The 15,087-nt window shown below is 43.6% G+C and overlaps 1 protein-coding gene across 5 annotated transcripts in view; it reads right to left on the bottom strand.

Moving 5' to 3' along the window:
• Nucleotides 1–15,087, bottom strand: part of LOC118361197 (lethal(3)malignant brain tumor-like protein 4) — a 125,313-nt gene that overhangs the window by 56,442 nt on the left and 53,784 nt on the right. For all 5 annotated transcript variants that reach the window (XM_052483802.1, XM_052483804.1, XM_052483805.1 and 2 more), the window contains exons 14-16: nt 14,323–14,434; nt 6,627–6,809; nt 4,768–4,917 (exon numbers count right to left, since the gene is read on the bottom strand). In XM_052483802.1, the coding sequence (XP_052339762.1) occupies nt 4,768–4,917; nt 6,627–6,809; nt 14,323–14,434 (445 nt within the window). The remainder of the gene's footprint in view (nt 1–4,767; nt 4,918–6,626; nt 6,810–14,322; nt 14,435–15,087) is intronic.

The raw sequence follows: 15,087 nt of genomic DNA, 5'->3' as shown, positions 1-15,087 counted from the left end.
GATGACAGCTTTGCACATTCTTGGCATTCCCTCAACCAGCTTCATGAGGTAGTCACCTGGAATGCATTTCAATCAACAGGTGTGCCTTGTTAAAAGTAAATTGTGGAATTTCTTTCCTTCTTAATCTGTTTGAGCCAATCAGTTGTGTTGTGACAAGGTAGGGGTGGTATACAGAAGCTGGCCCTATTTTGTAAAAGACCAAGTCCATATTATGGCAAGAGCAGCTCAAATAAGCAAAGGGAAATAACAGTCCACCATTACTTTAAGACATTAAGGTCAGTCAATACGGAAAATGTTAAGAACTTTGAACGTTTCCTCAAGTGCAGTCACAAAAACCATCAAGCACTATGATGAAACTGGCTCTCATCAGGACCGCCACAGACCGGTGGATATCTGTCCTTTCGTCTGATGAGTCCAAATTTGAGATTTTTGATTCCAACCGCCGTGTCTTTGTGAGACGCAGAGTAGGTGCACGGATGATCTCCGCATGTGTGATTCACACTGTGAAGCATGGAGGAGGAGGTGTGGTGGTGTGGGAGTGCTTTGCTGGTGACACCGTCAGTGATTTATTTAGAATTCAAGGAAACACTTAACCAGTATGGCTACCACAGCATTTTGCAGCGATACACCATCCCATCTTTTTGGCGCTTAGTGGGACTATCATTTGTTTTTCAACAGGACAATGACCCAACAGACCTCCAGGCTGGGTAAGGGTTATTTGACCAAGGAGAGTGATGGATTATTGCATCAGATGACCTGGCTTCCACAATCACCAGCCTTCAACCCAATTGAGATGGTTTGGGATGAGTTGGACTGCAAAGTGAAGGAAAAGCAGCCAACAAGTGCTCAGCATATGTGGGAACTCCTTCAAGACTGTTCAAAAAGCATTCCTCCTGATGCTGGTTGAGAGAATGCCAAGAGTGTGCAAAGCTGTCATCAAGGCAAAGAGTGGCTACTTTGCTTAACACTTTTTTGGTTACGACATGATTCCATATGTGTTATTTCATAGTTTTGATGTCTTCAATATATTTCCACAATGTAGACAATAGTAAAAATAAAGAAAAACCCTTGAATGCGTAGTCCAAACTTTTGACTGTTACAGTAAATACATCATGTACAGTAGCAGCTGTACTTTTGAATTGAGCCTGAAATCGAGGCACTAAAGGCAGTTCCCATGGAAGAAATGTCAGTATTTCCAAGACTGGCCAGAGACAGAAATAACCTTGAGGATCAGCCAAGTTGAGCAAACACCATCCCAGAGGAATAGTTTGTTGATGTTTCATAATACGCAAATCAGCTCAAAGAGCAGCAAGTTCATTACTTAAAATTCTCGAGGGGTCTCTCCTCCCCAATTTAAAGTTGAGTCGACAAACATTGAACGATTAATGAGACGAAAAGAGGGCGAGGGGGTAGGACTTCCTATAGGACGGCCCAGGAAACTAATCAAGGATTCATTATATATTCCTTTTTTTAAATGTAAACAAACGGATGAATGAGGGTGGTTCTACCAATTCTGTACCTTTTGAGAAGTGTAACTTGGTAAAAAAAAAACATTTGATTTCACCTAATTTGTACACTGTCATAAATAGCATATGTTCAAAAAAAGTATAAAATCCCATGTTAAAAAATGACTATAGTAAGTGCCCATTAAGTGCCAAATAAGAGCAAACGGGGCTGACCCTAACAGAGTTGATGATTTCATCTTAAATCAGCCATAAATCCTATTGTGACAGGGGGAATGGAAGCTTCATAAAAATGTTGAAATCGCTAAAACATTTCTAGCCTGTCTATCTATGGGTATCATAAAACACCCCAAAATGGACAAAAAGAGTAGAACCAGCTCACCTACTTTTACACTATGGTTTCACTATTACATTTTCAATGTTTCTTTTGAAAAAAATATTTTAAAAGGAATAGTTTCACCACATTAAAACAAGAGTTCAGTTCACGTAAAAGTTGACCTTAAAATGAGGCACAGACGTAAATGAATCACTCATCACATTAAATACATTATAATCTTCAGAAATGACTCTGTAAAAGCAACAAAAAAACTTGCGCTTTATAATGATGGTAAAAATTTGGAGACGTTTTGAAGCTTAAGTGGGTTAAAATCTTCATAGAAGTCACAGAGGGACATGTCAAAATGCTGAATGAACCTGATTTATTGAATTCTCCATGTGGTCGATATTAAAAGGTCACTTATTTTAATATAACAGGCTTTTAAAATAAAAAATGTAGCACTCATCCCATGGAAAGATGTATGAATCCTATAGAATGTCATGCTGTGCATAAAAAAAATGTCATTTCTATGCCTTTACCGCCCTTTCTCAAGCAGATTATGGTCAGAATAAGATAGAGAGGAGACAAAATATGACTGCTGCATTGCTGCAGAATAAAGGCATACTGAGATTTTATTTTTACTGCATCACGAGGGAGAGATGCCAGATCAGGAAATATTGATACAGATGTCTTGCATAACAAACTCCAATGTATGTTTTTGTCAAATACAGTCGGATCAGCTACAATCCTAATTTTAGGCTTAGGCACCTCTCTTTTTTATTTAACAGGAAACTTGCATAATCTTCAAGGCATGCGGTAATCTTTCACAAAGGGTTTAACCATCAGTTCCTCCTCTTAACAACAGGATAGCCTGTCTAGCCCTAACAGGAGAACCTGTCTAGCCCTAACAACAGGAGAATCTGGCGAGTGTGTGCCTGGCTAGTGCGGGCTGTATGAGGGGAAAACCATTAAATATCAATCTCACTAGGATGCAGGGTTCTATAATCTGCTTGCTCTATATGATATTATTGTGCCCTCCCTCCCTCCTGCTCTCTCAGGTAACATCTGCGACAGTATGGCTCTGTAATGACAGAGCATTTGCGTTTACATGAGCTTTGGACGAGGCGGGGATGTCTCTCCCATACCACATCAGTCTGCTGGCAGGAGAGGGTAAACCATAGTGGCCGAGGTAGGGAAAGGGATGAAAACACAATCTGTAGGGATCTGTAGCTATTTCATTTATGGATTTATGATTGTTTAGACTTTGGCTAGAAATGTCTTGGGGTAATATTTGGTTTGACTTGAATCAATACTGCAGATACAGTAGGGATCTGTTCTAATTTAAAATAGGTTTTGTGGGATTAGGGAGATTGGAAGTTTAATTGAATCAATCGAGCATTACGTGTGTGTGTGTGTGTGTGTGTGTGTGTGTGTGTGTGTGTGTGTGTGTGTGTGTGTGTGTGTGTGTGTGTGTGTGTGTGTGTGTGTGTGTGTGTGTGTGTGTGTGTGTGTGTGTGTTTGTGTGTGTGTGTGTGTGTGTGCGCATGCGTGTATAAACAAATTCCTCGTATTTAGTGATGGAGGGGAAGAAAGAAAAAGAATATCGATAGAGTTACATGTTACAATTTTATTTTGGACGATATTATATTATAAAATCAATACTTTGACTCAAACTCGTTAGCTAGCGCTAGTCGGCTGTACCTGCGCCGGTATTGTTCATCTTATATCTTGTTCTCCATCGTCTTTTTATATAGTCAGCCAACATGTTTACAGCACTTTTATATCCCTGACTGATCAAAACTAATTTTCTCTCTGCAGAAGACATTTAGTGTGCAATATGTTGGATACATATAGAATCGTGAGGATCATATCGGCACCTAAGTATCATGGGAAGTATCGTATGGCGAGGTCCCTAGCCTCCTCATCCCTACTCGTGTCTCTGGGATCTGCACCGCATCGAAGTGCTCTGACCACACTCCAACCACAGAGACAGACTGAGGCGAGTGGAGCCAGTGTAGCCCAGGGCCAGTTCTGGATCAGTGCCCCTGCATCAACACCCTGTCAACCCCACCGGCAACAGCCCCAGGGAGCCTCGCTAAAAGCCGGGTGGCAGCACAGGCAGCTGTATAAAAAGGCCCTGCTAGAAAGCACAGAGACCGATGTGACGGAGACGCAGAGCAGTCCCACACTGACTCAGAGAGAGGAGATGCAGGTGGTGCTATAAGATGATGCAGGTGGTGCTATAAGATGAGAGGCCTAACGCTTTCATATAATATTGGCAGAGGAGGAAATTAAACTGGGAGGAGATAGCGACGCACAAAAGTACAATTCAAAATGGCTGCCATTTGGAAGATACAGTACAAATGACCAGACCTCCTATTTACAAACAAAAATAAAAGAATACGGATTTAATTTCAAGAAATTCAGCTCAGTAATGACCTCCTCTCACTCAAAAATCAATCACCTGTTGTACATATCCTAACAACGTGGTCAACAACTACTATGGTTCAGGTCTTATCCGAAGATGCAGAGTAGTGAAACCACACTACCTCATATTTTCCCAGCACGGTAGGGAGATCGGAAGGCCTTACAGTACCATTTGCACATATTGTGTTGACCCGAACCATACAGTGCTGACTTGTAATATTCCTTTCACGTTGTCGTTTGCAGCATAGATACATAATCAGGCCAGCTCAGAACAGCTCAGATAGCTCAGTAGTCTAACAGGGCTCCCGAGTGGCGCAGCGGTCTAAGGCACTGCATCTCAGTGCTAGAGGCGTCACTACAGACACCCTGGTTCGGATCTAGGCTGTATCACAACCGGCTGTGATTGGGAGTCCCATAGGGCGTCACACAATTGGCCCAGCGTCATCTGGGTTTGACCGGTGGAGCCGTCATTGTAATAAAGAATTTGTTCATAACTGACAAGTTAAATAAAAGTTACACAAAAAAAAGGTCTTAGGGCCTGAGGTGTAGTGTATAGTCTACCTGCTGGGTAGCCGGCCTCTCTTCCCGAGAGAAAGCAGTTTCTGTCCCTGAGCCGTGGCTGGTTCCTCCCTGGGCTCCCTCTTCACCAGGGGGTTGGCTGGGGGGCGACCTCTGAGGCGAGCAGCCCCCTCGTACCCCGACAGCATTACCCTGAGAGAGAGAGAGACATAGGGAGGGGAGAGAGTGAGTGAGGATAAACATTTGAGAGAAAGAAAGAGGGTGAGTGGGCAGGGGGAGAGAGAGGATAAGAGGGAGAGGGAGAGAGAGAGATCGAGAGGGTGAGAGAGGATAAAGAGGGTGAGTGGGCAGGGGAGAGAGAGGATAAAAAGTGAGAGGGAGATCGAGAGGGTGAGTGGGCAGGGGAGAGAGAGGATAAAAAGGGAGAGAGGGTGAGTGGGCAGGGGAGAGAGGATAAAAAGGGAGAGAGTGAATGATGTAGAGAGAATGGGAGGATAAACATTAGAAAGACAGCTACACAAGCAGAAAATCAATAGGGACTGCAAATAGCCTTAGAGGAGATGTGGGGCATCTACATATAGTTGATTTGAATTATTTAAGATCAACATGTGTGTTTAACAGGGGGCATGAAGTTCAGGTGAGGATGCTCTCTGCTAAAGACAAGGATATGGGCTCAATTTCATACAACCACACGTTGCAGTGTTGCCATAGCATGAACACATGTTTTTGTCAGTACTACAGTGGAATAATAACACAGAACTGTATCGGATGCTGTAAGAACAGTGTCTAGACACACCCAACAGCGAGATGCCTCTGTAGTCTGTAGTCTGTACTGAGAGGTGCAATGGTCTTGCTTTTGTACTATACGCCCAGACCAGAGATAATAAAATAAACATTTAAGGAAGCATTTTCACGTACTGTAAGCGATCGATAATCACTAAAACAAATGCTGAACTTGAACGTAACATCCTCATGAGTAACCACTAGTACAGCCTACTCTTACAGTCTTTGGCAGGTACCACAACTTGACACCATTCCAAATCATATCACAAACACAGCATTACTTTAATTAGCTTCTCTAAACAGCCCGACAAATGACATTTTAATCTGACATTACAACCGAAACATTAAAGACGCCTCGGAGTTGATAATCGAGTTTGTTTTATATTAAAACTGTCTATCACGGCTCGGCTCCCGTTAGGCTATTAGACTTGAAAAGCTTCCTACTGTAAACTCTGGCAGGCTAGCCATCCACAGCCCGACCGGGCCTAGACGAATGGAGCAGACCCAATGCAATTGCAGAAAATCCCTCTGAGCAGCGTGTAAACTAAGCCGATCAGCGGTGCTGAGTCGGCGTTTAACCAAACACTTCTGATTCTAAACACTTATGTATCTGCTGTGGACACGGTGGGAAAATGCAATGTATCTGACAGAGAAGTCAACAACACGTGATCTGCCTCGTCTCCGACTCCATCGTTTGACGGAAACATTGTCACCTTGGAATTTGCAGAGAGTGGCGTGCGGTCCTCTCTTATGCCTTTTAGATAAAGCCTTAAAAATGTCATGACAGCTGCTCCTTTGCTAGATTAGAACAGAATCAGGTTCCTTCAGTGGAATGTGAGACAATGGTTAAATTACATTGGATTGCATTTAGCCAAGTCTTCCCTCCTTCCAAGGCTGTAGGCAGTTTCAATTAGAAATCTCAGTTGGGTGGCGACACCGACACAGTGTTTAAAGACTAAAAATGCATCCCTTCCTCCTCCACTCACCGCTTATATGTGACATGTCAGGCTGGGTGAAAGCTTTCATTAGTGAGGATGGAAGGAAGAATTTTAACCCGTTTCAAACAGGGCCAGCTGGCCACCCTGACGCGTCATCACAATGACATCACACCCCCTCACCTGGTCTCCATGGGAACATCCTGGGGTGGCGTGGCTTCTTCCTGATCATCAGCGGTGCACAGTCTCTTGGTCTTCTGGACAAAGTGCACTGGGACAAAGGTGATCTGCTTCTCGCCGCCCAGACGGTCGGGCAGCACGGCCTCCTTCTTCATGTTGATGTCAGAGTAGGGACAGCCAAAGGCACTGTGGAGAGGAGAGGAGGAGGGAGGGGTGAGAGAGAGAAAGAGAGAGAGAGTGACAGAGACAGAGAAAAGAAAACAGAAACATTTAGCCAGGAAGAGAAAGAGCGAGAGAGAAAAGAAAGGGCGTTAAGCTCATGCACTTCTCAGTCGGCCAGCACAGGGAGCAGCAGCAGGACACGTTTGGCCCAGTCTGTCACAGTGTATTAGTCAAACCGGCCCTTCAAAATTACGATGCGGAGAAAACCAGTGTAAAAACTGCTCAGCGTGTGGTGCCGAGTTCCAGGCCATCAGAAACAGTAAAGAGTAGAGACATATTGCTATTGTGTGGCTGTTCAAAGTATTTAATTATATGAATCTCTAGGCTTCGCTGGGCTAGAGCACATTTTCTGCAGCAAATCACTAGTTTAGAAATTCCGAGGCTAGCTCTGTATGTCTGAGGATTCAACTCCTTTCACCGCTCTCTTCCTCTCCCGCTCCCCCCTCTTCCTCTCCCCTCCCTCCCGCACCCCCCTATTCCTCTCCCCTCCCTCCCGCACCCCCCTATTCCTCTCCCCTCCCTCCCGCACCCCCCTATTCCTCTCCCCTCCCTCCCATACTTATTTTAGTTCAGTGAATTTCCACTTTAGACCGTGACTCAAGCGGCAACAACGTTCCACAAAACAGCAAGAAGACAAACCTTGAAATAAACATGAAAAATACATTACAAACCACAATGAAGAGGCCAAAAAATGTGATGAAGAAATGAGAGAATGCAGCAAATGATGTATGAAATGGAGTGAAAGATAGATAAAGAGAGGGAGACAGAGATACAGAGAGAGAGAGAGAGAGTACAAAGCTCTTCAATGTTTTTCCATTGATATTTGTCTAATACCTCTGAGGGTTCTGATACTATTTAGTTTGATGCTGTGTCATTGACAGGAGAGAACTGAGAAACTCTTTATTTTGGGGACTTAACACATTCACATCTGGGGATGGAACTCCATCTGGCTGGCTGGGAAGGTGACGCTGTTCTCGTAACACATACACACACACACATATATATACACACACGCACGCACACCCCATGAATGACTAAGAGAACATTGGTGACGAAAGACTGAGTAATACCTCAAATATACTGCCCTTATAAACAGAGATGTGTAGCATCTCTTACCTTTCCACACAGATCCGAGGGAACCTGCAGCCCCATCTGCAGAATTAGCAGACTCCACTTCTTTCAAGTTGAAGCTGTACTTATCTTTTAAAGGGATACTTCGGGATTTGGACATTTTTATGTCTCTGCGTCCAGTATGAGCCAATGCTAACTAGCGTTAGTGCAATGACTGAAAGTCTATGGTATCTGCTAGCAATAGTTAGCAATTGCGCTGACGCTAGTTAACAACCTCCTTCAAACTGCAGGCAGAGACATACAAGTGACATCCATGGATTCATCTCTGGGGAAGTAGACAAAGGGGCCTCATTGCCAAAAACCTTGAAGTTTCCATTTAAGGCCTTGGCGAACAGTGGGAGAGTATAGATCTATAGATACAGCTGGAAACTCACATTCTGATGGCTGAAAAGTTGGCCAACCATGACCGACAAAAGACAGTAACGAGTGGAAGAGGGGTCCCCAAAAGTGTCACAGCAAGCAACTGAAGCAAGTCACTGGGGTGAGGGCCAACTGCTCTCGTTTGTTTTCCGCTTTATCATTTTCAAGGCAGGACATCCCCAAAGCAACATATCCAGGCGTGCTTTGACATGACAACTGTCTACCAAGTGGCCAAACTCTGTCAGCTTAGGGGGCCAACAGAGTAGTCTGGTACATACAGCTAGTTTCAGGGCATAGGAGTGAGAGGTCAGACGACGAAGAGGAGTTTCTCTAACACCATCATAGTCTTCACGCTCCACTACAATCCATATGCTCCCTTTACGCATCTCAAGTCTGGACATGAATTTGACGAAATTCCACTGGAAACAGGAGTAGATAAGAAGACTTTTACGAGCGAGAGAGCGAGGGCTAGAGTGAGAGAGCAAGAGAGAGAGCGAGAACGAGAGAGAGAGAGCGAGAGAGACAGAGAGCGAGAGCGAGAGAGCGAAAGCACCCTGTTGGAAGGATACTGGGTTAAATCTAGAAAATGTTGGACCGAGAAAGATACACAACGGCCAAATCGTTTTTTGTTATTTACGTACTTACAGATATTGTAATTAATCATGTTATTATGCGTTTCCTGCTGAGATGCTAACACAATGCGTTTCTCCTCACACACACACACCGGTATCTGCTGCCATAACTTCACACGCACACACAACTATCCCCCTCTTCCGCCTTGGGACCAACTAAACCGTAGCGCGGACCAAGGAGAAACACAGTTATGTACATTTTTGATAAGGGTATTGGAACTGAGCCTTCTGCATACTGGAGACTTTAAGCCCGGGACGAGACAATTTATGTTGACTCCCGCTGTGGAAATCCACAATGCTTGTGTTCATTAAAATGGAATGATGCATGATGGGACAGCAGAACCACTAGCAACTGAAGCGGGAGGAGCTCAGAAATAGACTGCAGCAGCAGAAGTGAGCATTGAGAAGAAGGAGATGGGTCTGTCACCATACTCTGTGTCCTTTCCTCCAATGCAGATAATAGTAGAGATAAGATCAATTTGAGGAAAGGGTCATGCTGGATTGTTCTGAAATTCAGGAAAGAGCTAAAAAAAAAATCGACATGACTAGGTGTTTGTGCGGGGTCATAAACTGACCCTTTAAGGTCAAAATGTTAAATAACCAATATAATGTATAAAAAGGTCAAAGGTCCCTCAACGCATATAAGTTTTATTATAATATTTTTTTTCTTCCAAGTAAATGCACCATTTTATAAATATTCACGTGGGGTAATGAGATTGCATAACTGCTCGCTCAAACAGTACATGAACTCCGTCTACCTCATCAGGTAATCTCCAAGGAAATACCAAACTTCACACCAAGATAACATTACCTCTTCAGACAGTACATGAACTCCGGCTACCTCATCAGGTAATCTCCAAGGAAATACCAAACTTCACATCAAGATAACATTACCTCTTCACCAATAACGGCTCGGGAAATAAAAATAACACTTTTCATCAAAATTATTAAGGCCTCCCGGGTGGCGCAGTGGTTAAGGGCGCTGTACTGTGCCACCAGAGACTCTGGGTTCGTGCCCAGGCTCTGTCGTAACTGGCCGCGACCGGGAGGTCCGTGGGGCGACGTACAATTGGCCTAGCGTCGTCCAGGAGGGGTTGGCCGGTAGGGATAACCTTGTCTCATCACGCACCAGCGACTCCTGTGGCGGGCCGGGCGCAGTGCGCGCTAACCAAGGTTGCCAGGTGCACGGTGTTTCCTCCGACACATTGGTGCGGCTGGCTTCCGGGTTGGATGCACGCTGTGTTAAGAAGCAGTGCGGCTTGGTTGGGTTGTGTATCGGAGGACGCATGACTTTCAACCTTCGTCGAGCCCGTACGGGAGTTGTAGCGATGAGACAAGATAGTAGCTACTAAACAATTGGATACCACGAAATTGGGGAGAAAACGGGGGGGAAAAAAGATTAAGGCTGCTGGAGTGTACTGCCGTGCGGGGTTTTTAAATACAGTAGCTTCCTGCTTTTGTGTTTTCCTTGTTTTAGTGTTGGTCAGGACGTGAGCTGGGGGGGCATTCTATGTTGTGTGTCTAGTTTGTCCGTTTCTATGTATGGCCTGATATGGTTCTCAATCAGAGGCAGGTGTTAGTCAAAATCTGATTGGAAACCATATTTAGGTAGCTTGTTTTGTGTTGGGGTTTGTGGGTGGTTGTTTCCTGTCTTTGTGTTCTCTGCACCAGATAAGACTGTTTCGGGTTTTGCCACGTTTGTTATTTTGTATTTGTGTAGTTGTTCACGTTATCGTCTTTTATTAAACATGTTGAACACGAACTACGCTGCATTTTGGGCCTCCTCCCCTTCGACGGAAGAAAGTCGTTACAACTGCAGAAATGACGGAATACACTTCTATGGGAGTGAGTCTTGTTTACTTTTTTTTTTTTTAAATCATAAAGATAATCGGGAGAACTACTCGGAGAAGAAAACCTCAACCTTTCAGAGAGAAACATATTTAAGTCTGTCATAACAAAAGAGGCGATTACATTTCTACTTCATTTTAATGCATGCATATAGAATGCAAATGAGTTGCTAATGAGGTTGGGTTCGAGACAGGTTTTCTAAAATGTGGTGGATTGATTTTTTTCTGCAGCAGCAGGGCTTATACGTAGAATGGTACTGTGGATGAGGAGTCGGTCAGGAGCCATTGTAATCATTGGTCTTTCAGGAGGATCCCGCAAGTGGAGAGGGCCGGGGAGAGAAGAATATGCATGGTGTCTCATTACATTCAGCGTTGATTACATCCTTGGAAAAGGTGTGGTACAAAAATAGCAGAGGGCGAGTTAAATCCTCAGACAGATGCTCAGGGGGGAGAGAGAGAGAGAGAGAGAGAGAGCGTGAGAGATAAATATAAATAAAGAGTGAGAGAGAAAGAAAGAAAAGGGAATTAGATCAAGAGAGAGACACAAGAGAGAAGGGTAAGCTACAGGGTGGAGAGGAATCCTCAGACAGATGCTCAATGAGGGATAGACAGCGAGAGAGACAGTGAGGAGGGTAGGCTACAGGGTTGGCTTCCCCAGGCTTCATCAGCCTCCTACAACCTCACTGTTGTTGCATGGAGCCAACCAACCGGCAGCTTATCTATTACCCAATGACAACAGCGTCCAAGTCTCACCTTGCCAACCCCAGCAGCTGGTGGATAATACCTTCATTTGAGGTATTATCCCTTCCTAATCTGGATCCATGGAACAAACAGCAAATTGAGCAAAAATAAATGATGCCCCTAAACAATGGTGACATTCTATCAGGAATGCCAAGCTGGGCGTAGGTCTGGCCCAAGCCATCCTTAGCTATACCAGAAAGGATTTGATAGGTATAAGCAATATGCTGAACGTCCTTCCAAGCCTATCAGGGGTTCGATACTGCAACCAAAACAGTTGCATTTTTGGTTCACAATAACCTTATTTTAAATTTTTACCATCATGATTTATTTAAAAGCAGTAAAATGTAATTAACCAAAATAAACCAACTTTCTGTAGAGGCAAATATGGCCCAAGACAGGAGAGGTTTAAGGAAACTCTCCAGGCCAGTCAATCATCCCCGTCAGTGGGCAGCTTAGGCCAGTGGAAAAATATTGTAATAATTATATTTTCAATCTAGGCCAGTGGTCATCAACCGGTTGATCAAAAACAACTATAAAGCCTTGCGTTTCTATTTGTTTTTATTCATCTCGTGCTGTTGGTGGTAGGTGCACCCGTTTCAGCTGCCCTGCTCGCTAAGGAGGTGAATTGTTCCCATTCTGAAGGTACAAACCCACCTTCCCGGCGGTCCCGGAAAGCAAATCAGGTGCTCAATTGCAGGTGTACCTGTGGATGCATTTCAAGGCCTACCTTCAAACTCAGTGACACTTTGCTTGACATCATGTGAAAATCAAAAGAAAACTGTCAAGACCTCAGAAAAACAATTGTAGACCTCCACAAGTCTGGTTCATCCTTGGGAGCAATTTCCAAATTCCTGAAGGTACAACGTTCATCTGTACAAACAATAGTACGCAAGTATAAATACCGTGGGACCACGCAGCCGTCATATCGCTCAGAAAGGAGACGCGTTCTGTCTCCTAGAGATGAGCGTAATTTGGTGCGAAAAGAGCAAATCAATCCCAGAACAGCAGCAAATGACCTTGTTAAAACAGGTACAACAGTATCTATATCCACAGTAAAATTAGTCCTGTAAAACATACCCTGAAAGGCCACTCAGTAAGGAAGAAGCCCACTGTTCCAAAACCACCATAAAAGACAGACTACGGTTTGCAACTGCACATGGGGACAAAGATTGTACATTTTGGAGAAATGTCCCCTGGTCTGGTGAAACAAAAATAGAACTGTTTAGCCATAATGACCATTATGATAAGAGGAAAAAGGGGTAGACTTGCAAGCCGAAGAAAACCATCGCAACCGTGAAGCACTGGGGTGGCAGCATCGTGTTGTGGGGGTGGTTTGCTGCAGGAAGGACTGATGCACTTCACAAAGTAGATGGCATCATGTGGAAGGGAAATTATGTGGATATATTGAAGCAAAATCTCAAGACATAAGTCAGGAATTTAAATCTTGGTCACAAACCAGCTCTGTCAGGAGGAATGGGCCAAAATTCACCCAACTTATTGTGGGAAGCATGTGGAAGGCTACCTGAAACATTTGACCCAAGTTAAATAATTTAAAGGCAGTTCTACCAAATACTAATTGAGTGTATGTATGTAAACTTCTGACCCAAAAGCTGAAATAAATCAAATCACACTCTACTATTATTCTGACATTTCACATTCTTAAAATAAAGTGGTGATCCTAACTGACTTAAGACAGGGAATTGTTACTAGGATTAAATGTCAGGAATAGTCTGGAATAGTGAAAAACTGAGTTTAAATGTACTTGGCTAAGGTGAATGTAAACTTCAACTGCATGTCTATCACTTTGTGTAGCCGTTAGCGATGCTAATGATAGACTAACCATTTTAGGGTAGATGGAATGGTAATGAAAAGGTAACTACAAAGTGGCCTATACCTACCTGGCAGAAACATGATTATTTGCGTCACTCCAGTTTTTTGGAAAACTCCATCACAAGTGCGCTACAGAAACACCGCTAACCAAACAACTGTCTGTCCGGTGCGCACCGGAATTACAAGGGTAAAATACATTTCTCAAATCTATCCCAGCCCCCCCAAAAATGGTCCCCTGACGTGGTTTAGTTTAGAGTATTTATTAGTCACATGCACAGGGTCACAGATGTAGTTGCGGAGTACAGTGAAATTCTTAAGGTACGAGCTCCAGTGCAGGTCAAGAGGAGTGAATGGGACAATAATATATATGGTACATATTTACAACTGTAAATAAGCTTTGTTGTGGACTTAAAACATCACATTTAGTTTGTTTTTCTATTAAAAAAAGTGATTGAGAGTGAAAACCTTAACTGGGGGTTAAATCAGTCCCCCCCCGCTTCTTTGTTCTCCGTGATATCATTGTGGTATTATTTTAACAGTCTATTTTCTTTGCTGTTCCAGTAACTATATCTAAAGCAATGTAAGAACACAAGGGCTTGCTAATTTAAAAGATGCCTAGTTATTATTTGCCTGGTTCTTTATGAAATGCAGGCACATTACAGGACATAGACAGGGCCATTATCAATTATTAAAAAATATATATTTTGGGCGACCAAATCATGTGTTGGTGCCATCAACTGAAAAAGTTTGTAACACCAATGCCACCAGTGTAAAAAGTCAGTGTAGAACCCTGCTTTCAGAGAGCAAGGTGGAGCTAATAACACATTGCTCATCCCTTTCAATCCTTTCAGATCTCCACAAAGTGCTTTAGAGATTAGGGTTGTTACTGGACCGGGCCATAGTGTCAGACAGTGTTGTCATCAACGGTTGTCTTACCTGTGGTGTCCTGTGTATTTGGCCCCTTTGATGTGGCCCACGCCCCTGCAGCCCGGGGTGGGACACACTCCCTGGGTCACGGAGCTCTTAAGGTCAGAAGATCCTGCATGTGCTGCATGGGGACGAAAACAAAATCAACAATCACAAGCCTGACTTCATTTGAGGATAATGCTCACTTTTTTTTTAGTGTTTGGTATTTTCTTAGGATCCACATTAACTGTTGTGAAAGCAGCAGCTACTCTTTCTAGGGTCAACACAAAACATGACAACATTAATAAACAAGAACAGCTCAAGGACAGAACGACATACTGTACATTTAAAAAACGGCACACATTGCCTAAATATCAATACATACACACAAACTATCTAGGTCCAATAGGGGAGAGGCGTTGTGCCGTGAGGTGTTGCTTTATCTGGTTTTTGAAACCAGGTCTGCTGTTCATTTGAGCAATATGAAATGGAAGGGAGTTTGATGCAATAATGGCTCTCTATAATACTGTGCGTTTTCTTGAATTTGTTCTGGATTTGGGGACTGTGAAAAGACCCCTGGTGGTATGTCTGGTTGGGTAAGTGTGAAAATGTCAGATCTGTGCGTAAGTTGGAATTTTCAACACATTCATGTTTCTGATATGGAAGAAGAAGTGATGCAGTCAGTCTCTCCTCAACTCTTAGCCACGAGAGACTGGCAAAGAATCTGTATTAGCCCTCTGATTAAAATGAAGAGCAAGATGTGCCGCACTGTTCTGGGCCAGCTGCAGCTCACTA

This window comes from Oncorhynchus keta, chromosome 28 (assembly GCF_023373465.1).
Source record: "Oncorhynchus keta strain PuntledgeMale-10-30-2019 chromosome 28, Oket_V2, whole genome shotgun sequence".
Lineage (NCBI taxonomy): Eukaryota > Metazoa > Chordata > Actinopteri > Salmoniformes > Salmonidae > Oncorhynchus > Oncorhynchus keta.
Note: the sequence above shows the minus strand (reverse complement) of the source record. Positions and strands in the feature narration are given on the sequence as shown.